Source organism: Telmatherina bonti, assembly GCF_933228915.1.
Source record: "Telmatherina bonti genome assembly, chromosome: 22".
NCBI classification, from domain to species: Eukaryota; Metazoa; Chordata; class Actinopteri; order Atheriniformes; family Telmatherinidae; genus Telmatherina; species Telmatherina bonti.
This window is the reverse complement of record NC_136631.1, coordinates 13,781,007-13,805,306: the sequence shown is the minus strand read 5'-3', so window position 1 is coordinate 13,805,306 and position 24,300 is coordinate 13,781,007. Positions and strand designations below refer to the sequence as shown.

At 41.2% G+C, this 24,300-nt stretch overlaps 2 protein-coding genes across 3 annotated transcripts in view; both read right to left on the bottom strand.

Moving 5' to 3' along the window:
- Positions 1–3,942: 3,942 nt before the first annotated feature.
- On the bottom strand, positions 3,943–5,955 carry kbtbd11 (kelch repeat and BTB (POZ) domain containing 11; the record flags this gene model as incomplete). The annotated part of the gene is made up of 1 exon (XM_079262719.1): positions 3,943–5,955. The coding sequence occupies one exon, from the start codon at positions 5,953–5,955 to the stop codon at positions 4,033–4,035; it is 1,923 nt and encodes a 640-aa protein (XP_079118845.1). The 3' UTR covers positions 3,943–4,032.
- Positions 5,956–8,579: 2,624 nt separating this feature from the next.
- arhgef10 (Rho guanine nucleotide exchange factor (GEF) 10) overlaps positions 8,580–24,300 on the bottom strand; it is a 48,524-nt gene continuing 32,803 nt past the window's right edge. For both annotated transcript variants that reach the window (XM_079262098.1, XM_079262099.1), the window contains 5 exons: positions 24,055–24,212; positions 19,951–20,093; positions 18,076–18,250; positions 11,714–11,836; positions 8,580–9,950 (listed from right to left, as the gene is read on the bottom strand). In XM_079262098.1, coding sequence (XP_079118224.1) covers positions 9,448–9,950; positions 11,714–11,836; positions 18,076–18,250; positions 19,951–20,093; positions 24,055–24,212 — 1,102 coding nt within the window. In that variant the 3' untranslated portion in view covers positions 8,580–9,447. The remainder of the gene's footprint in view (positions 9,951–11,713; positions 11,837–18,075; positions 18,251–19,950; positions 20,094–24,054; positions 24,213–24,300) is intronic.

The window sequence follows — 24,300 nt, the reverse complement described above, 5'->3', positions numbered from 1 at the left end:
GGTACGGTTACTGTTAAATATCATTTATGAAATGCCTTTTTTTTTTTTTTTTGTAGCTGAGCTCACCAGAAATGAATGTCAAATTATCTCCCACATCCAACATCTTGCTTAACCTTTTACAACCCCTGTTCCACAAACACACTGGGACAGCACTGTGCCAGGTCCAGCAAGTAGTCTCCCCAGTTCCCAGATGATTACAGAGAGGATTCTAACATGAAGTAAACATGTCCACTCGTTTGACATGTGTTGCTTTCTGAAAATTTAGTGATCATCTCATCCTTATTTTTATCCACATTTTATGCAACATCGCACCATTATTTATGTGGTATTGGGGTTGTAGTCTGTGTGTTATAGCTACTTGATGCTACCAGTCAGTGCATTTAGGTCTTCTGATCTCAGCACCACTACCTTATAAAACAGCATTTAAGTTTGCAGGTAACCTTCATCTGTAACACCAGCAGTTTAAAAGCTCTGGTCAAATGCCCACATTTATCCCTCTCTTAATGTTACAATACAATAGTTAAAGGAAATGTATTTAACAGAAAATAAAGACTTCATAGCTGACTTTAACAATATAATATCTACAAAAAATTTAAAGAACAATTTATATAAACATCTGAAGGAATCACATGGAGACACCATCATATAATATATCAGAGCATCTGACTGTTGTGTGTTGTCTATATGACTATATAGAGCTGCAGCATGAAGAGAAGATGCACACATCTACAGATGAGGTGGAAAAGCAGCTGTAGCGTTTCCATTCTTTCCATTAAGCTCATACTGCCCTCCAGTGTTTCAACAAGGGAATAAGAAATACAGGAAGTGCAGACAACAGATCAATGCAAGTGATTGCATGAACACAGCCACATAAAAGTCATTTAGTGATGAAACATGATAACAAATGAGAATGCAGATCACAAATGTTTTATGTAATCATATTATTCTGCTATGTGGTTGCACATAAACAGAAAAGGAATTAACGTCTTCAAATGATGTGTTTTAAAAAATGACTGCTTATGGTATGAAAAACTGACACCGTCTTCCTTCCTTTATTGTAAATTCACATATAAATGATTTAATGTGTTTCACCAAACGTAAATAAGGGTTAAAACCACAGGGTTACTTTATCTGAGTCTCACTGAAATGCAATGATCAAATAAATATTTTATTCCTACAGAGATATCATCTTAAGTGCTGGAATAACAAGGAAAAACTATCAGGAGGAGTGAACAAATCTGCAAACAAAGACAGTGAGTGTGTCTGGTCATAGCTGAAGTCAAACAGAGACTGTATAAATTCAGGAATTCTGAAAATTTACAGAAAAATAACAATTTAGGATTATTAACAAATAAATGGTGGTGCTAAACTTTATTCTGTGAATTTTTCTGAGATATTATATACCATAGATGATGAATAATGCCATCATTTATAGTCATGTGAATTTATAAATAAAGTTTATAACGTTATAAAGTTTGGTTTGATTTGGTGAAATCATAAAGTTCTTCAGTAATTTAAGTTTAGAAATGTTCCAAAATTGCTAAACTATTTACAGATTTTCAAAACTTGGACTCTGGGATAATTTCTTTATTTAATTATTTTTTATTTAGACACAAAATGATGTCACTTACCTGTAATTCATCTAACGGGGTTTTTAAAGCAACATGCCAGCATCAAGTATATATATTTTCCGAAAACTAAAACAATTAGTTTAGCAAAATATTGCAATTTGTATTCTCTTTACATCATTTAAGGACGCCCCCTTTTTTTTTTAAACTGAGATTTTATTACAAGTTTGTGTTTTGCAATTTGAAGGTATTTTTCTGCTCCTGTAACTAGGTTTCAGTAGGTTTTTACCCTAACATTAGCCTTGGGGCACATTTAGGACTCACTGGACAGAATATGTTGCTCAACTGGCTTGGGAACATTGCCCATGAAATAACATGGAGGGGGTGGCTGGGAGACAAAAAAAAAAAAAAAAAAAAAAAAAAAAAGGTCGGGGAATCTGCTCAAAATGTGGCCCGAATAACCTTTTAAACAACATAAAATGGATGAATGGAAGTTGACATGCAGTCTCACTTATGATCATAAATAATAAATGCAGTATCAATTATATAATGTTGTGGTGAATTAATTATAAAGTAATGTAATAATAATAATAATTAAAAAAAAAAACATCTTAAATTATGTTGAAAAGAAAAGATAGTGGTCACATATATTTTATGATGAAATAACCTGTCACTTTAAGGTTGTAATTTAAGAAATATTACATCAATTCTTCTAAATTTATTGACAGTAAACATCCAGAAAACAAGCTTTTCAAATGTTTGGGATGGTTTCCTGCTAACACAATAGCTTGTGTACTGGGTTCTATTACACTTTGTGTCCACTAGATGGCAGTGTTGTTTATTGCTAGATAAGGTAGCAGCACTTTTCACAGGCCTAAAGTAAAAAAGAAAATGAATAAAAAAATAAGATCATTTTCAGACACAAGGTATTTTATTTGAAGCACTTCGTTTTTACTGATATGCATTATCCAACAGCTTGTTTAAAAGTCCACTCCAAATACCATGAATTGGAAGCCTTGCACTGAGTTACTTCACAGCTCATCACAGCAGCAGATCCCCAACCGCCAAAATCCTTACAAAAAGCTCACAAAAACACAGATTTTATCCAGCAGAATGTCAAAACCACATCCATTAAACCTGAATCAGTTTCACACCTCCACAAGCATTATTAAGCATTCTGTTCCAAGAACATATCAGCACGAGCTTCGTCGCAAACTTCCACAGCATGATTGCAGCAGCAGACAAATACTGCAAAATATCTAAAAATAAAAAGATAATTTATTGGAAAATTGTATTATTGTGCACTAATGCAAAACAGCATGGCTTATTAGTGTCATAAGACTATGAAATCTTTGTTTCTGGAGCCAATAAAGGCAAATAATTGACTGTTCCATAGCATTCGATCAAACACTTGACCTGGAAGCACTGAAAAAAAGCTAAACAGGTCAGGTTAGAGTAACAGCAAAGACTTCATACATTTTTCAGAACTAGCATGAGACTTCTCTCCTTAAGACTGATATTGCTTTTGGCTTTCACTTGTGTCAGTTTTGAGTTGAAGAAATTCCTTTTTCATAATGTATTTAATACACCAAATAACTTTTTTCCTTATTTTAATCCAGCCTGACTGAACAGCTACCTTTGGCAAATGTGTTTAATAGAGACACTAATGACTATTTATTGTGCCCCCTAAGTAAAACATGTTGTTAATGTAAAAATATAAGTCATTTATGTATTATTAATCATGTGTTCAGTTTTCTGATGTTACGAAAAATAGAAAATTTGAGCTCAACTGAGAAAATTATCTTAAAGCATTACATATTCAACAAGACCTTGGCTGCCCTCAAGGGAGGATGTCGTCGTTGGCTTGCTTTAAGTGACTGTTGTGTGTCTTGGGTTAAATCAAACCCTGTGCAGAGGAAATTTAAGAAGATACTGTACTCCTTCCAGCCAGATTCCACGCACAGTAACTGATAAATAGCAGTATTACAGCAGACTTGTGCTTTCGAACTCCTTTTGCATAGAGCTTGTGTTGCATCATTCATAAAGCACATTAAAACAGCTTCCATTGTCTTTTAAATGCAATTTTCAACAACTTTCTTTTATTACAAACATCACCATTCAGCTATTTATGTACTAAATGTCTATTCTATCTGCAATTACAAAAGTGCACCAAACAAAAGTGAACACATGAAAAAAAAAATCACTTTCATCTTGTCTTTATCTCTACAGTCACTTCCAAATACTGTTCCATTTTAACATATAAAAAACAGCTTTCCTTTAAGGCTGTAGATGCATTAAATAGCCATGCAAATACACACACATTCCATTGCAAGCAGGCAATGAGACACTGAGATAAAAAGCTGACATTGAGGAGTGTATATAAGGTCTTCTGCTTTTTGCGGTTTTGATAAATGACAAACTCTTATGTTACTCTGATTCACACTCACGCACATGAACACACACCCTACGCAACTTTTTCTGGCTTTTCAGGCAAACTGAGAACAAAAGGATAAAGGACACCCTTTGCCTCCACTGGCGCCTTCAGCGCCTCCTCGATGAAGTAGGCGTTCTCCTCCTCCACCACAAACTGGAGAGTCTGACTTTTGTTCACACAGTAGATGCAGTTCCCGATAACGGCACACCTGAAGGGTAAATGACTCCCGAGCCTCTGTGAGGCACAGTCGTGCCACATTTTCACAATGGTGTTGTACTTAAAGACGTTGATGCCCTGCTCACGGTTCACGTCAAAGCGGTAGATGAAGCTTTTCAGCGCCACCATGTCGGTCGACTTCTTCCTGCTGTTGTTGTAGGGGCACTCCTGCCACTCGTCCCGCTTGGGGTCAAATTTGAGGAGACGGTAGAAAAGAGAGCCTCCTGAAACATAGAGTTCTCCGCTGCATGTGGTGGCTTCGTGGGCCACTGCAAAGGCTCCCTTGGGCAAGGGGGCAACTGTTGTCCAGCGGTCCATTCGAGGGTCATATTTTTCCACTGTAAATAAACATTCCCCTCCAATGGCGTATAGGTAGCCGTCCATGGACACAAGCTTTAGCTGGGCACGTGCCTGATTCAGAGGTCTGACCTCTGCCCAGCGGTTGGTTATGGGATTGTAACAGAAGACCTTGTCTGAGACCTTGCCTCTGTCCCCGTAGCCCTTTATTCCACCGGCCACAAACAGGTAGTTGTACATGGTGCAGATCCCGCACCCTTTAGTGTTTATGTCCTCTGGCATCGCAGTCAAGGGTCGCCAGTCATTTTCTGCCTCATAAAAGCAGTAAATCATGTGATTCTCCTCCAAAGACCCTACAGATAGAGGACTTTGTGGTCGGCTGCCACAGCGACTTGGAGGCCGGCTTCCAACTCGATCGAACACATCATTTATCTCTGCAACCATCAGAGTCTTCCTCCCCTCCATTCTCTTCTTCAGAATCAGATCTCGCTCAGACCCGGTCAGACGGCCGTAGACGGCAGGGTCTTTGAGGATCTGGAGGAAGTTGTCGCTCATGAATCCATACGCCGTCTCCTTTAGTTCACTGAGTCGCTGCTTCTTGGCGATGGTCAGAATCTCGTAGCAGTTTTCTGCTGTGACTTGTTCAGACATGGAGTCCATAGCTGCCTGGACGGCACAGGGGATCTGGAGGATTTTAGCCCCCGTGATGACATCAACAACATTGTCTTTGCTTACACTTATCTGAGATGTGTAAATATAGTCTATCAAGGTAGACAAAGTCTTGTAACTCATGCCCTTCACTTTCAGGATGTTGCGTGACAGCCGTGCTTTGAAGTAATCGCTCTTCTCTGCAAGGACAGACTTGTGAGCGTTGATGGTCTGCCCGCCTACTTCGATGACTAAATCAGGCTCTTTTTTAGGTTGTGCGTTCTCAGCTTCCTGGCGGCTGTCTCTGCGTTCAAGGTTGGATTTGAGAAGAGACCAATCGGTTTCCTGTTTGGCTTGGCCGGGCATGCACACGGAGGAATCTGCACTGAAAGACACTTTTGCTCTTGCTCCATTGTGGATTTCACTGCTTGCACAATTTTGTTGCAGGCCGGCTACAGGATTGGACAAAGCAGAGTCAGCATGAGGCGGGACATCTGAACCTTCCTCGATGCTAGAAAGGCGAAACTGATCAGCTCTTAAAACATATGAGCTGTTTTCTTTCTGATGATCAATGTGGTTATTCTCCATCAGTCTCCCATCCAGAAGGTATTCCTTCTCAAACACTAGAGGAGAGCTGAAATCCTGGTCATCCTGAAGGAATCCCTGGACAAAACCTGGACATAGGTTCCTGTTTTTGTCAGTAAGTGTAACAAGGTCTGGGTTCACTGTGTGGAGGAAGGCGTCTGCCTCCACAGCGACAGCCCCTCCACTTTGCCTGTGGCCCTCATTCATCTCACTGAGCTCACTGGCGGCGGGAGACAGCGTCCTCTCTGCTCATGCTGAGTGAAGGAACAAACTTGGGACTGTTCTCTGCACCTATATGGAAGGAAAACAAGGAGGGAATTTAAGCAAAGGAGGGGAGAAAAAAAGCTGTTAAGACGTCCCCAATCTCTAAGGGGCGCCCTTTCTCTGACAACAAACATCTTGAAGAATCAGAAAAATTAGATCAAATAGTGCTGCTGTTTCCTTGTGCACAGAGTAATTCCCTCCTGTAGTAATTTAGTAACCTTTAGACCCAGACGTCCAACAGGAACATCTGCAGCTTAGCAAGAAGTCAATACCAGCACACAGCTTCTAGTGGCTGCAAACTGTCTGACCTACTACAATAATCACCCTGCCTGTCCTTTATATGTGATAATCTGGACACATCCAGAGCGCATGCGCAAATGGTGTCGCTTTGATCGCAGATATTGTCACATATTATGCGTACAGGACGTTTTGTAATGATATATATATAAAAAAAAAACAACAACTTCTGCATCCTCATTTCTTGACATTCAAACGACGAAAAAACAGCTGATTCATTGGAATAATAAAAGGGACAGAAATATTTGAAGCTACTGTGCAAAAAATATGAACGATGTTTGAATCCAAAATGTGGAAACGAAATAAACGTGGCATACCTGCGCGTCGTCGCCGTGATTAAACAGGTCGGTGCCGTTTCTCTGCCAGCCTCTCCACAAAGCTCAGTTACGTAAGGCAGTCCTGGTGAAGCAGCCAGCTCGCGATCCTCCGGACGAGTTTACTCCTTCACACGGTTTATCCCACCCATTCATCACCAGTCCACGCATCTACACACACACACACACACACACACCGAAGTGCCGTTTTCTCCGCTCCTGATCTGAAACCAGCTGTAGGGGGTAGGGGGGGGGGGGGTGTACGTAGTAGAGGCAGGACGCACGAGCGATCACTCACTCATCGTCGCACCTCCTTCAGATCAGGCGTCAAAATTTCCTCCAAGTGTTCGTGGATTCTGGCGCGCGCATCCAGCGTGTTTTCCTCCTGCCAACAGGAGCGGACAGTAGCGAGGCTTGATCCCACCTCTGTTCGGACCTTGGTTTTGTTTTTCTTTATCCTTTTCTCCTCCACAGCTGACAAAAGTGAGGCGGTTATTATTGATGTAAACCACGCCCACTTCGGACGGCGTTAACCCTCCACGTCGCAGCGCGAGGCTCCATCTGTTGGGAACGCATCCCACAGATGCGACATTCCTTCACGCATCATCTCTAGGTACCACGATGAGCGACAGGGGGGGGGGGGGGGGAGGTCAGGGGGATTTAAGATGCTACCCTGTTAACACACACGTTTTCCAAGCTGCCAGATCCATTTGTGTGCTGAAAATGGAGACATTCTGCATTTAGGAATATATTTCCAGTGCTCCCTATAGTTCTGTGCAGCAGTGCTCTGGGTAGATCAAACCTAAAAAGTTTAACAATATCCTGCAAATATGAGTCACATTTTCCTTCTGGGTGCAGAAAGAGATGAAGCTGAAAGTAGCAGCTGTTATATGATAAAACAAAACAAAACAAAGGGTTACTTGAACTTGTTAAAGCACAAAAATAATATAAGGCTTGTTCCAATGCACAACCGCACAAGGCAGCAGCCGGTTAAAAAGGGGGAGAAAAAAAATAGATCCATAATAACCTTTTCTCCACTGAGACCGTCTCAACAACCAGCCTTCAGATTTAAAAATAGAGAAGCGCCACCGCGAGGGGAATCACACAACTATCAGCCCTGTGACATGGAGGGCATGCAGCGAGGAAGCTTTCATGTCAAACAGCAACAAAGGCTGTTCTGAGGAGTGATACAAGCTACAAAATGTGTAGTCATGGAAACCACAGGGTCAAAAGGGAAAAACAAAAGCCTGGTAGTGACAGAAGTGTGAGGCAATCTGAGAACTGCATTAAAGTGAGTATAGTGAGACTGGATGATGTCAGCAGCCGGTTGCAGGAGGACGATCCTGTCGGGTTCAAGTTCATGTGTTGCACACCTCCATAAACAGATCTGATGACATCATTTTTTGTAGATTAGCAGAGGATGCAGCGAGTTGTAGCGTGGGAACAACTCAAAGCTGAAACCATCTTGTCGGTTATGTTCCAACTGATCATAGTGAAAGATGGTTGCACAACAGCAGACGTGGGCGTTGGAAGAGAGAGTCTTGACCCACTGTGTTCGGCAGCAGGAGAAATCCCGGAAGAGCTGTATCAGGCTCAGTTCCTGCGGCCCCTCAGGCACATTGCTAGTCCTGGCATGTACTGATTGCTGCACACAATCACAGAGGAGTACAAGGTTGGAGTGAGGAAAGAGAAAGAGCCTCGCTGACACGCTCACTTCTTCATCTATCTGCAAATTCTGCTACTTCTCCTGCATGTTGCATGATCCAAATCTGGATTAAAACTGCTGATAAGTTTCAAGTCAGTGATTATTAAATACAGACTAAAACATGATAGATTAGATGTTTGAATGAATGAGTAATAAAATTTTTTTTTTTTTTTAAATTTAAAAAAAACCCTCCACAGATCACAGAAATGGTTACATGCTTTGAAAATGTACTTCAAATGAATCCACAAGTCTGCTTAATAAAACGTTTATGGATTTGTTAATATACATAAGTACACATGAGTGACAAAAGTATAAATCTTTTTTGTTTCCTTACATGATATAATGGTGCATTAAGGACAAAAAGAAAGAAGACACAATCTCTTGGTGATCCCTCATCTCCCTCCCTTTATGAATAGAAGCCTGGCCAGCCAGGAACGCCCTGAAACCTTCAGCTGTTTGCATTTCATTTCCATTTTCATTCCCTTTTCTGTTTACAGAAGATCTGGAGCGCCATACGAGCTGATCTAGCGGTTCATCGATTCCCTATAAACCAGCTTCTCTCCGAACTCTGACCTCACACGCATCCACTCCGGAGATGTTGCACTACGAACTTACAACTCTGGCTGACAGATCATGTAAACGTCTCTTCTGAAAACCTACTGCAGCTCCAATCTCATAAAAATCTCACAGTTTCAAAGCCAAGTCATCACGTAACAAGCTTTCCAAGCAGGTTCGCCCTCCCATTTCTGTTTTCAATCCTTTAAATACTGCAGTCGTGTACAAACTATATGGCACAAGTGATGGAGATTACATGCATTAGCCATGTTATAGAACAAAATTAGAGACTTTTCGGTGTTTTCTAAATATTCTCAGTAAGTACAGTATTTCCTTGACTGGTCGGCAGCTGCTGTTTGCGCCGCCGCTCATCATGATTGAGAAGTTTCATTCATCCTTTGTTTTACAAGTTAGGAATATTGTGAGAATGCCCAAACAAGTCCGGGTTTAAATAACACATTTAGTTGTTTTGACTGAGCCCCAAAAAACATAAAAGCAAAAATGAATGATTTCTATGCAAGTATGTCAAATGTTTTTCATTAACCCATGGATGCAGTGCTGGGGTCACATGTTTAGTAATGGGATCTGCCAGATCATGATGGTGGAAGTGGTGTCCTCATGGCGAGACTGTTTGGTCTTTTTGTTGACTCTGCGATGGCCCAGACCTCCAGATACCACCAGCAGAGAGCTGACATCCACCTTGCTTGAGCGGCGTCCCCTCTGCTGATGGGCTGGGTCATGAAGCACGTCATAAAGTGCCCCATCTTCTGGCCCGTGCTCCAGAGATCCCTGCGAGAGGGCTAAAGAGCCGCACGATGAGGATGAAAGAGAGTCCTGGAGAGCCATGGTGGTGCAGCCCACCTCTCCCAACCAAACACCTCGTCCCTGAGGGGGAGTTGAAGCTGAATCCAAAGAGGGTTGAGTGGACTCTGCATCCTGTGACTCTATGGGCTGGAACGAAGAATGGCTGGAAGATGGCGGGCCAGACGGGCGGTTGCACACCGCGGCAGCCATGGTGAGGAACTTGACAGGTCCGATATGTGCGTGTAGCGACACCATACCTCGACCTAAGAACAGGTCAAACATTAATCCAGGACATTTTACAAACTTTGTGAAAAAGTTAAAAACCAATAAATAAATATGATTTTAAAAAAAAGTTGTGAGACTGCTTATAGAAAAACTCATGCTACATCGCATTTAAGTGTAATTTTTACCCTTTAAAGAGGTCACCTTTAAAAGGGTAAAAAAGTTCTGCTCTGACCACTCAGACCTTTTAACTTCAGTCTTATTTTGGGGAAACTGCAGAAGTCACAGAAAAGCCTAATCTAGTGGCTAAAGCAGCAGCTGAGTGATCATTTAGTTGTAGAGTCCACAATGTGCTGTTGGTGGGCACCATAGACCGTTTATGAATGATAGACGGCGCCTCCGGTGGTTAAAAGTGAAGCCTATGTGGAAGTGCATAAAACTGCAGTTCCCCCTTCATCCGCCAGGGGCTGCAAAACAGAGCAAATCTCCATTTACTCCCATGTTAAAAAGACCAACTTCACAGCAGAAATAAACATGTTTACAGCCTGGTTCAAAAATCCATTTTCGGTTTAATAGATCAGGTTTACCTTCATCACAACCGTGGGGGGAGTGAATTTTTTTCTAACCCGTTTAAAAGTAATTTAATCTTGAAATTTGGCATATTTAGGGGCGTGTCCTTTTGATTGACAGGTACCCGAACTCCCACTCCAAGTAAGAAGAACATAGAACAACCGCGGTTTTTAGCCATTTAACAACGTGATTTACAATTAGCACGCTTAGCTCCGTTAGCAGGTCAGCTCCTGTTATCTCCAGGTTAGCTCTTTGCTACAGAAAGCCGTGAGTTCGCTCGATATCAATAATCCACCATGAACCTCACAGTCCCCCTCTTAGCTCCACCTTTTTGCCTATATTTGTGCCCAAGATGGCGATGGTAGGAACCGCCCACAGAGCTTCAATTCAGCTCTTCAGAAACCTATGTGTGACGTCATGGAGGCCCTGTCCATCTTTTTTATATACGGTCTATGGTGGGCACGCACTGCTGCAACAGGACAGGTCACAGTACAGACACCAAATATTCTCTTCAAATGTTACTCTGACCTTGATAAAATGGAGAAATCCAGGATCAATACGTTGCAAGTCTGCTCTATGATTCAGTGCACCGTCCCCTGCGTTTAAAACTGCAAATATTCATCTGCAAGTGGTCAGAGATAAACTTCCAGCAAGCGTTCCAAATGAGGCAAAAACACATTTCTCCTTTGGGGGGAAATGGAGACAAATTTCAAGCTGTTTCTTTGGACTACTTCTCATGTAAGAATAGAAATAGCGAGGAAAGATGCAAGTGAGGCCCTGTGCAACCTGTCCAGGGTGTGCCCTGCCTCTCGCCTATCTTGCTGGGATAGGCTCCAGTTCCACCCTGAATTGGACTGAGCGGTATAAAAAGTAGATGGATGGAAGCTATAGAAAACAGAAAGCTATAAAAGAAATCTATTTAACCTTCAAAGCAAGCTCTTCAGTGAATTCCTGCAGTAACAGCAGTAACAAGAGCAAAATCTAACTTAATTCCAACACATTCACTTTGTTATGTGTACTGTGTGTATGATGACGCTGGTATCACAAAGAAAGGAATAATTCATGTGTTTTGTCAGGAAAAAAAGAGGCCTAAAACTTCCTGACTGCAGCTTTTCAAACTCTGTTTGCCTGCATTTCTCTTTGGAAACCATTAGGAAAAATCATCTTGAAGAATTTTGGAGAAAAAAAAAAAAACAAACAAAAAAAAAAACAAAAAAAACAAAATATATGTTACCCGTTACTTTGGGGATGCCCTGCAGTCTGGGGACAGAGAGCGCGACAATCACTCCCAAGTTGGTCCCGACCAGCAGCAGACCGTGGCAAACCAGCAGACTACTCACCAGTACTCGCTGGTTTCCTGCAGAGAAAACATCACTTTAGTCTTAAATATATTGCTTTACTTTCTAGAGTAAATCAGCTGATCTTAGCATCTAAAGCAGTGCTTGGCAGATAAATCCTCCCACGCAGAATGTCTCCTTGAAAATGAAATAAAACAAAAAAAAAGCACAGTTAATGGGTCACTTCACCAGGCTGGAATAAAATGTGCAGGAGGGAGGGAAGTGTGTACTGTTTGTTGTACATGGTGGCATTTGTGCAGCCATGATGTTCAAAGCTGGTTTGTCTCCAGGGCAACGTGAAGAGGAGCTTGGATAAAAGCAGCCCTTTTCAAGCATTTGAACAAAGAAGGAAAAAAAAAGCACCATTACGGTCGGCTTTGTGTCAAACAAACAAACAGAAAAGTGTTATGCAACAGGATGAATGAAGCGTGATGCTGTAATTAAGGAAGAAGCTCGGCTTCTATTCAGAAAACTTGCTGCAATTACAGCGGGACAATGCCGACCTGACCTTTTTCTTTCCCCTCTTGTTCCGAAAAATCACTGAAGCTTCTTCAGACTGTAAAAGCTGTGATTGTTAAGAGAACAACACCTTTCAGGAAGGAGCACAACAAAGTCAGGCTTGCTGACAGTGCATGCAAAGGGACTTGTTGTAGAGTTCTGTCTTCAGCTTAGACCAGCCTCACTAGGCAGCTTCGTCATGAATCAGCTATGCAAAAGCTGGAATCTGGCCAAATATTTCTTTTTCAAATCATATTTTTCTAATTGTAACAAGAATCTGGGGTTTCTTTGCAAAAACAGCCTTTTTTCAGGTCTGCTATGTGGGAGGCGAGACTGTCATGAGTCATTACTGCTGTAAGAGCTTGACTTGAATTTCCTCCCTCGGTTTAATCCTCTTGGGCTTTGAGAAAAATTACTGCCAGTCTGCCTCCCGAATCCCCTCAGCAGAGCTGACCCCGTGCATGGGGGCACACACACACACGCCATGCTGCTATACTTTCCACAATCCTGCCAGATAGGCAGGCTGGTACAGTTTAACACCAGCTCTTGCCCACATGTGCTTCTAATGAGGGCCCAAAGTTAGGAGAAACACACAGACTCCTGGTCAGGGGCCTTGCTCAACTTCCTCCTTTCATAATATTTGGAGTTCCCCGCCCAGAGGGTGAACTAAAATAAACCCAGAGAGAACGTCAACAGGGCCTGGCTCTGGACCTGATCCTACACCAGTGGACCTCTTTGATCTGCACTTAGTTCTGACACTCAACAGCAGGAGAGAGGAGTAAATCCCAAACATTAGAAAAATACACCGTATCAGCTATTCAGTCAGTCTAGAAATACCTCCCATCAGCACATTGGGAGTAATTGCTGTGTCAGTCACTGTGGCTGCATGCCAGACTTTCTTCCTATACTATTCTCCAGTAAAGCCAAACTTCTGGACAAATTGGTGGCATGAAGAAAACTTTGCAAGTGATTTATAGCTATATATCTAGATATGGATAAATATAGAGAAAGACACGCACACACATACACACACAAGTCCCTTAGACTTAGCTTTGCATGTACGTCTCTGTGGAAAAGGATGTTCGTTGATCCGTTTTGCGAGGTGTGCAACAACGGTGGTGGACAAACAAAGAACTGGAGGTGTTATTTACAAACCCCCTGATGTCTGCCTCCCATTAGGCCATGCATGGCTGCATATTTAGGTCACAGCAGCAGACAAAGCCGGACCCTCACCACAGCAGCCAAGCTAGCCACCATCCTCTGAGATATCATCCCAGTTCGGGAAGCTTTAGTTTGTCTTTAACAGGGATTTATTGCTACCAGGCGACGTGCTTGTCTCGAGGAGGATTGGATGTCCTCATTTACTTTAAAAATGTATTTAGCGGTTTCAACTTTCCCCCCAAATGATTGCTATTACACCATATTAGTCATGTGTGGGTTTGCTGCTCGGATAAGGAACTTGTGTCTGCAGAGCAGGGAGTTGGCAGAATTGCTCCAACATGCTTGAACATGAGGAGGATAACCCCACCTAGAGCACCTCCTGCCTCCAACAATGCAGCATTGATAGAGGCAATCACACGGCGGACAACACCCCGTATCTCCATCTCTTGTGGTTACGTCGTTATTCGGGATCAGTCGTGAGTCTGATTGGGTTTGTGGTGGAAAATACTCTGGTCTTGAGAAGTTGTAATACATCTAAGAGTCAACTGTCCTCTTACAATGAACATTTTATTATAAACTAATACAAGCACACGCTGGAGCTTGGAGAGAGAACTCTCTCTGCAGATGCTGAAGTAACACCCGATTATAAACCTTGCTTAACTCCTCCTAGTTGCTGGGCAGACCACAGAAAACAATCATTCTCTCCTCCGAAGCTAAACTGAGCTCACTAAGCATCAATCATTCACTATATTACTTTATTACCTTTAACCTTTAGACAACTGGTCAACCAAGCAGCTGACAAAAACAGATGCCCTGCAGGAAACTCTTCCTGTCTCAGACTTTGTCTGCACATTCCAGACAAGGATCATATAACTTAAAGAAAGCTTTGTGCATTGACACAAAACACAGCAGGATCACAGCAAATCAATGCATATATGTCTAATACTTAATTCAAACCAAACTCATAACAATTTCTCCAACAGGTTGTCAAGCCGTAATTTCATTTAGAGCTCACAAAATAATATGAACTATTTGGAAAAAATCTGCTTTCAGTTTAATTCAATTTCTTGCTATCTTCTGATGTCATTACTGCACATCTGTAAATAAACATTATTCAAACACAGAATTGCAGTTGAAAGACTCATTCTCTGTGCATCAAATGCATCAACTGCAGCTATGCCTCATGTCCAAACAGTTTGGTAGATCTCATCACAACAGTCTGAGTAGAAATTGCACTTTTTTTTTGGTATTTTTCTGTTCTGCAGTGGCAGTCAGCAGTGATGGGATAAAACACTGGTTGGGACAATATAAATAAGAGAAAACAACACAAAGAGGCAGACAGGTAGAATACACACACACTCCTAAATAACACAACCTGGCTAGAGTTTACGACAGTCTGAAAACTTCGAAGTTTCAGTCCACAATGCTAATACTGTTATCAGAGGAAGCTCTGAATGGAGAGGCCCAGAGGATGAAAGCTTTCATATGTGCTGATCTGACCATGGAGCAGCTTCCTCTGTGGTTTCATGGATCCCATTAGTTAATAAGGATGGTGAAGTCCTCCAGCTTTTATCAGCCACATCTGCCAGACAAAGAGTTCTTCCACTGAAACTAAACATTTGACCTCATCGTGACTTTCTCCCACAGCATCAGCAGAATGTGCGTACTTCCAGCCGTCGCTCAGCTCCAACATTTTTACTTGCAATTAGGGATTTCCTCAAGGAAATTTAAATGATCCGTAAAGATAGTTTCTCTGCAGGCAGGAGAAAGATGCGGGGATGCAGTTTATCACTGCACCACGGAAGGACTACTTGTAACCATGGATACAAAATGAGTGGGATGTGTTTTTGTTGTTTATTTGTCTTTAAGGCTTGACAGCTCTTGATTCTGAATTAATAGATGCTCTGGCAGACATTTAAATCATCCACTACTGATGATTCTGCTAATTATTACATGCCACTCTGACAAGGCGAAGAGCCATCAGTATGTAGCAAACACATCCCTTTTGTTACATTATAGCTAAATATTTCTGATGTGTCGCTGAATATCTTTGCTGTTTTGAAGCAATAAAAGGAAATGAGAAAGTGACGGTACAGACACATAGCTGAGCTCATGAACGTACTGGCAATGGGGCTAAAATGCAGAATGCAGACAGCTGGAGATCACATCATTCGTACAGCGCAGATTTAACAACAGTCGTCGCAAAACATCCTTAACTTAAAGCCACATTTCAGTGCAGTAAGATTCAGTTTGCTTTTATAAAATGCAAAGCAAAGCACAGCTGTCTGCTTTAAGGAGGAAAATAAGGACTGAAAACAGCTGATTGGATTGAACAAATCCTAACTTCCCAGCTGCAGACACAATCTCCCCACATGTAAAATCCTGGTTTTACTCTGTGTGTTTTTGGGTCACGCTGATATAATGCTGCAGATTACAAGATCCAAAGCAGCAGGTCACTCTCATGATTTCAGTCAGGGTAACATATGATTTGAACTCAACAGCAGCAGCATTTGGCTTAAACATACAAGGCAGGAAGCTGCCCCCATTTCACAACCGACTGCTAACACCAAACGTATGATTATCCATCGCAATGACAACATTCGCCATGGTAACAAAACTAGTCCTGGTGCTAAGGGACGTATTCGCCAAACATTTGGATATGATGCAAGCTGGTTTAAAGGTGCACTCTGCTTACACAGTGACGCATTTTTCTTCAAAACCCTAAAAGCAAATATTTGCTCTCCAATATAAAAGCCCATTTGGACTTAAATGATCTGCGAGCCGCAGCTCATTTGTCTCACTTCTGACACCACGTTTCAGATAACAGAACACGTTAATGACAGGTTTGGAGCTGGAATCACAGAGCTAAGGTAAGCCAATGTGATGCAATGCTGTAATGGAAGTAAATTCCTCTTCAAAGTAGGGATTATCCACAGTTCTCCGAATGACTGCACTCACTTGTAATGCTTATCCAGAATATCGCCATAAGTCTGTCAAAGGGCAAAAAGCCTCTGATATGTCTACATTGTGTTTTTTTGTTTAATCTCGTTGACTTAAAGTCATGTTAATCAGTAGCTCAGCTGCACATTTACTGTCCAGGTTTAGATTTCGTTCTTTGCTATAAGAAATGCTGCATTATCTACTTTTCATTCAAATTCAGTCTGGGTTTTCCAGCGCCGTCTGTGGTGCACAACGCTGCCTTAAATTCAACTCGACAAGGCCAGCAGCTTGTTTTATGAAACCCGTGAGCAAAGACAAAATACGAAGCTTCTGGTTCATTGTTTAGGCTCAAAAACTTTCAACAGAAAAAAGCAGGAGAACCTTGTCATAACAAAAACTAAACAGGAATATGCGCCGATGCCAGCTAATCTCTGACAGACCCTGTGTGAAGCGGCCATTTGGAAATGTGAGGTAACCAGAATCACATTAAACAGATGCAGGGCGGCACTTTACTTTGACTAGATGGTCACAAGATCAGAAATCAGAAGAGAGGCCAACTTTGCTTTGTTGAGACAGTTTGCCAGCCTGTTAGGTGCTTTACCCTTTAAGGAATGGAGATCATGTTGCTGAGTGACAGTGGAGGACACAGGAGGCAAACAGAGACGTAGTAAGAGGTGAAGGTGTAATCCAGTGGAACAAAACAGCATTTCAAAACCCTAAAGACTGTGGACAGAACCTTGTCTGGTTTCACACCTTGATGTCAGCCTAAAGACAGAGTGTAACGGGTCCATTACTTCTTTTAATATCAATATAAGGAATTTTAGTTTAGAATAATCTACAACAGAGAAATGTACATCAGCAGAAATTTAATCAGGCAGCTGCAGGACTACCTGTACTGCCTCCTGTGGACAAGCTCCAATAGAATTATAACCTTGACTGCATGAAGTAACCGGTGCATATTCATTTGTTACTTAAATGAAGGCGGAGACGAGGCGGTGGTGTTGGATCAGTGCTGTGCAGTGTCTTGCCAGTCTGCCTTCACCTTGGTGAAGAGGTGGACTGTGGCCAAAAGAAAAAAGCCACTAAATGTTGATGTGAATCCAGATCAATTTCTATGAAGAGCAAATCTGGCACTGACGCCGTTGAAAGGTGCCCTTAAAGCTTTCACCTTAAACCAGTTGCTGTTTCTGGCTATTTCCAGACTAAATGGTAAGATCCACCCCAATTTCATTTGTAAAACAGGTAAGAATATGTTAAAGATGGAACAAAGAGCCAAAAAACATCTATACTACAGATATTCAGTGATGAAAAAATGAATTTTTTTTTTGATGAAGAACTACACATTTATGTAATTTGTGAGTTATATAAAATAATTTATGTAACAAACTACTCAACTATTTAATAGTTTTTACACTTCTTCCTACTCCTTTTCAAATATATAGATTGTTTCCTTGTATATTATATATATTTTTTTGCGTCACATGAGTGACCTCTTAATTTTGTTTGCTTTGTTGTTTTATATTCATGTTTGAGTTATAATCTAATTACTGTTCAAAATAAACAATAAACTATAAAACGCTAAGTCCCAACATTTTGCCATAACTTTCACTCCACAAGTCTTGCATGCTAATGCGTTATGCTAACCGGCTTTCAGTCTTACCAGGTAGTATATTGTTAACAGGTGTGGCAATGTTTATGTCCTGCAGGTGCTCCAAGGTCTCAGTGTGGAAGAGGCGCAGTGTGGAACCAGAGCTGAATGCGATCCAGATGCCCACCCCAGCCACCACCATGTGAGACACCACCATTCCCTCCTCCTGGTGGGCCTCCAGCTGCCTCTAGATGCAACACATTGACATCAGATCAAGGCTGAGGATGAATATCTACTACTGAAGTCATTCAACCTTTAATAATCATAAAAATAACAACTTTAACTGGCTTTTTCCAAGGTTAGTGAAACTGAAAGTTTCCATTATGTGTGTGTAATCATCAGAAACTCTACCAGAGGAAAGGTTTGGATGCACCTACCCATTCATTTTGAATGAGTACATATTTCCAAATGGATCATAATGAGCATGTTCTTTACCGTTCTACGCTCACTAGACATGCAGTAAACAAGCCATGCCACCCACACCACTGCATTACACCTATTTCAGTTTAATTAGATGGCATTAAAAGCAAAATCAAGGCACTGAAAACAAACAACTACGAAAGTATTGATGAGTTATACTGCCTTCAGTGTTTGCAGAGTGTCTTCTGATCACCAGGTGTTGACTGTGTGGCTGAAAACTAAACATAAAAGTGTCTCAGTTAAGGCTGCAGCTGTCCTTGCACTGTTAGTGCTTGTTATGTCTGGACACCTTGATGATGCTTTATGAGCTAAAACAAAAGTCAAATGAGGAAAAAGTGTGTTTATGTGAAGGAATCTCGAATCTTCCCAAAGCATGGAAGCCATTTATTAGGTTGCCATGTCTTTAGAACAAGCTGGGCATATCATATAGTAGCTTTGGTTAAAAAGTGCTACATTCACTGCCAGCTTGGTTTTATTTATAAACTTGGACACAGAGATTTACAGTAGGTTAGCCTTGGGGATGACACACCTTTGGCCACGGAGAATCCATTCAGAAGTGTTTCAGTTCAGAGTTTTGATTAAAGAGAAAAAAAATCAGAGCTGGAGGAGCCTGGAAAATAAATGTCCTACATTTTTGTTTTTTCAACCATTCCAGCTATCATAATTTATATCCTATCAGCCACATACTTTATGAAATATTCATCACCCCCCTTCTTGCTTACCACTCCTTCTCCGTCTGACTTTTAATCACCACTCTGGACCGACTCTAAGTCCTCGGTGAGGAAAAGAGAGCGGACAGGCAGGTGGTCCGACCTAATGAGCTTAATGGGGTTAAACTGATTATGAGCGTGTGCATGTCAGAGGAACATTACTATTCCTGGACCCATGGCAGGTGCTTCCATTTCAACATACCAGGCACACATGGAAAACAATATTCCAAGATTTATAAAAAAAATAAATAAATAAATAAAAAAAAATGAGGCAGCTTCAGCTGCTTGTAGTTTTTCTTTTAGTGTCCACATTTGTAGCCATTTAAGTCTCAAGAAATCTTCCAAAATGGGAAAAGAAAATGGAAAAGAAATGCTGAGAATACACTGAGTTCTCAGCCTCCATTTTTAGCTTCTGATTTCCTGATGAGATGCGTCAATCCTCCTCCATTTTAAAGTGTAATTGACATAACCTACAGAACCAGACACAGCCTGAAGGCAATCAAGCTGCATGTATTTCCCCGCTCTGACTATCTCTTGAGAGAATCCCACACTTTGCCTTCAGTATAAGATAAATATATGAGGATGATTATCATTTTTTATTACAGCTCCTTCACTCTGATTTACATAACCAAACTGGGACAGGTGGGCAGATAAGCAGAGAGGTGCCATGGCTTACTTACTTCACACTCAATTTCTCTTCTGAACTGTCTGTCTGTGATGTAAAGACGGCATGTAAGGGCAGATCTGTGTTACATACCTCTACACAGTGTGTGTTGGTGCTAATGATGAAAACTTGACCCCCTGATGAAGCCCACAGGTGTTCCTGGACAGCCAGCATAGCCTTGACAGGCAGGACTCCCAGTTTCAACAGCGTTGGCTTGTCAATGCTCCACAAACCGTCTAGAGAGCAAACACAACGGTGTTAATACAAAGCTAAAACATTGGATTCACGTCACGCACATGGGAAAAGAAGAAAATGCAGTGTAGGGAGAGAATTTCAGTAAAAGCACATTTAATAAACAGCAACAACACGTTTTTCTGCTGCATCCTGAACACCAACCTGTAGCCGCTTTTCATTTAATGCCTTGAAATAACTGATTTTCACAGCACATCAACAACACAGAAACACTCAATCAGTCTTTATAAATGTCATCTGCAAAGATCATCTGCATTTATAACGCTGCTAAGGCTCGATGAGTGGCCATTGATGGTTTTCTACAGCCTTCACTATGAATATAGATGGGCTGTGAAGCATTAGTCAGAGCTGAGATCTATCCCACACACACCTCCTACACACTGGTTCTACATGTGCCTGGCCACAGCGCCGACTCCACTGCAATAAAACACTTCCCCCTGCAGCATCTTTAGAACGATCAACACATCTTCACTCAGATCAACCACTTTATTTAGTCAGAAAATTCACTCGTTGTGGTTGTAAACTGAAGGAAAGCCGAGACGGATCGAGTCTGCTGCCGGATTCATTTGATGCCCTTAAAAGAAAACAGATTGATTAATAAGCTGAGGTGGATCATTTGAAAACTCAATGCAGAATATCCGCTACCACACAGACCTCCTGGTGCTGACTACAAAGTTAATTTTATCCAGATACCACCGCCCCCTCTCCAATTCGCTAATCTAGGCCAGGAAGTGAATGAGGCCTCACCAATAACGTTTGTTTAATGGAAGCCACAAAGGCTGCTATTGAGCAGAGCGGTGCCACGCCGTGAAAGATGTTTTTTTTCAGAGGTACAGTAATCACTGGGGAAGGTATCTCCAACTAAAGATGCAAAGTGGGATTAGCATTCCAGCAATAGCCTGTATATGTTATTGTAATAATAACCCTGCATTGGTGAAAAAACAAGAAGAAGGGGAAAGGAAAAAGGAAAAGAGCAGTAGTGGGGAAAAAAAAAAAAAAGACAGGAGTGCCAGCTTGCAGGCTTATGCAAGACCTCTTTGCTGAAGTGCCTGCCCACATCGCTCACTTCTCACAGCAGACACAAGATACCATTTTTTTCCTCCAGCTGACACAATATTCTGTGGACTTGATGAAATGTTTGAGACATTTGGTCAAAATACCACCGAAACACAGTACAACAGCTCTCTTACCCATCATGACAATAACCGGTTTGGGTAGTAAAGTGACCCACTCACTGATCTCCATCCTTCTGCTAAACAGGGTCTGACTCTGGAGACGAGTCTTACTCAGTAACCCTTTAAGCACATTATTATCACAGAACAGAGCACACAGTAGCCTTAATAGCCTGAGAGCTAACACTAACACACAGTTAGCCGAGCTCTTCTTCCCACATACTGAACAAGACAGAAAAATATTTTACAGGCAATTTTATTCTGAAATATTGACATTTCCTTCATCTGCAACCACAGTCAGTCAGTGATGAGCCCTCTTTGAAAAGTATTCACACAAGTGAAATGTTAAAATGCCAGGTGGATAAAATACCACAACATAAAGTTCAACCAGCAGGTTTATATGGGGCACATTTCACTGAAAGAAATATATTTATTTTTTTGGTAATAGCAGAGCATCTGATGACACAGTGACACATTGGGAACCAGAATATCCAACTTCTGACAGGAAAAACCCGGTAGACCCGGTAGAGCAGGGGTGGACTATTCCAGTCCACGAGGGCTGACTCAGATCAATGGCATATTAGCAGACTAGTGCAAAGTTTAATGTTAAGCTCTGCACAAGTCTGCTAATAAGGTCTGATATGTGTTGCAGCAGGGAAACTCTGAACATGTGCAGGATGGACCAAAATAGCCCACCTCTGTGGTACAGCGATATTAGCATGTAGCATTACTTTAAGAGCTGATTAGAAGAAGCTTTTAATATCTAAAAAAAAAGCAAACTTTCAACTTCCCATCCTTGCAGAACAGGAAATGCAGAATAACATGAACTGCAGTTCTGTGGAGATGAAGATGGATACAACCACCAAGAGTTAACAGGATTTCACCACAGCTGTGTTACTTAGAAACTTCTAGGTTGGCATCAACTTCAGGCACCCAAATGTTTGCTTTTCAAACATAAAAAAAGGATAATATGTCCCTTCTAAACCATCAGCTTTAACTACATCTGCATACATTCACACACAAAAAAAATATAATCAGATGCTGACTGAACACAACCTTGTGTTTTAAAGGTTAAATCAAATGCACACAACTCTAAACAGGAGAATGTAGACGATACAAGAAGCTTGAAGAGAAGAAGCTCATATTCTGACTGTCTGATTGTGACATGCGACCTCAGCTGAATCACACTCCCACTCTCTCAATTTCTCTCCCAGTCATTCATTTAAGGAATAGCAAGCGTGGCAGAACTAGGCTGCTAGCTTCAGACACACTGCATCAACAACAGAGAAGCACTTCCCATGCAGCTTTATTAACTCAGCACCAAGGGCATTAACTTTAAAGGATCATTCCTGCCAGTTCATATTCTCAGTATCTCGTGACTCTTCGCTTTAAGGATGTTCTTTAATCAGCTGATATAAAACATTACAAGCTTATAATTTCTTCTGGTAAACTGTAGTCCACTTAAAATTCAAATCAAGTACAGGCAGTGCTGCAAAGCACCGGAGCAGTATGACAACATGAATGCAGGCAACAGTTTCCCCAGCAATGTATGCAGGATGAGTCATCACTTTAGCATTAAACTTGAGGTTACAGAGATGCTAACAGACTTGCCAACAGATCAAAAATCATGCATTTCAAATGATAGGTTTACAGTGCAAAGAAGCCTACTGGGAATTCCTTTGACAATAAATGATAATAAGCAATAATTAAACAGTAACTGTCAGACTGTGCATTTGCCCATTAGTGGAATGAGGAAAAATAAGCTGATATATCCACCATCTTCAGGTCTCATAAGCCGTCGAAAAACTTTCCAGAACAACTGAATATTTTTCTGAACTGTAGCTTGACAGAGGGAGGAGGATGAATGAAATTTCCTCATGTTTTTCTGTCCTCAGGCCATCATCTATATTCTTTCTGTCTGTTTCTCTCTAGTGCATGCAAACCTAACAAACCAACTTAGGAAAATCAAGAAGGGGATATTAATTTGGGTTACATAAGAGAATTAAGCTGAATAACAGTGGCATTATAAAAAGCAGTAACATTAATATATTTAGTTATAAAAGCAAAGAAGAGGGGCTACAGAACGAGGAACGAGCTCAGACCCTGCTGTTTGCACAAAACCAAACCAAACTGGGAATAAAAAAAAAACTGTGGGAAGAGAGTAGCCCAGAGTGTTGTGTCTCTGAACAGGAGCAAAGACATTAAATAGGTCACAGTTAACAAATTGGTTTCTCCCAGACAACAGTGTAAATGGAAGCAGAGACTAAACACACAGCAGACGAGACCCTTGACCCTCACGCTTCACACTGAGGCTCTGACTTACACACCAACTGCCACACCTAGGATTTAATAACAAATACTTATATTACTTTTGGCATAAAACCTTCTTTTCTTCTGATAGCTTAAGAAATCAAATACATATCTGTGTGAAAAGTCTAACAAACATGTGACAAATACAGAACATTCATTCATACAAATACCTTAGAAATGTAAGATATATATGGGCTAACATAACCCATAAATATATAATATAATCTAAATATAAAATAATCTAAATATATAAGCATTTGCTTTTAGCCTCCACTTAATACCCCCCCCCCCCCAAACCAGAAAAACATGAATTTATTACTTCAATGAATGCCTTTTAGTTTCATACTTTGGTCATTTTAACCTCCTGATTGTCCTAATGCTAGTTATCCAAGTGTATAAGCACACATTTAAAAGAAGGAATTCAAAGAATGTAAAAGAGTATTCACAAATTCAAAACACATACCTTGTGATCTGGAATAAATTGCCACAGAGCCGCTGACCAGGCCGGCATACAGACAGTGCTTCTTATACACCAGGCTGGTGACAGTGGACTTTTCTGGGGTGAAGAAATGCTGCAGACGGACTTTCTTGAACCGCTGACTGCTCTTATACACAATGATGCTTAAGAGGACAAACGATGAAATTAACACAAACCTTTGAAGGTAAACACTTTGATCTGCTTGCTACAATTAAACATTTCAGAAGAAAA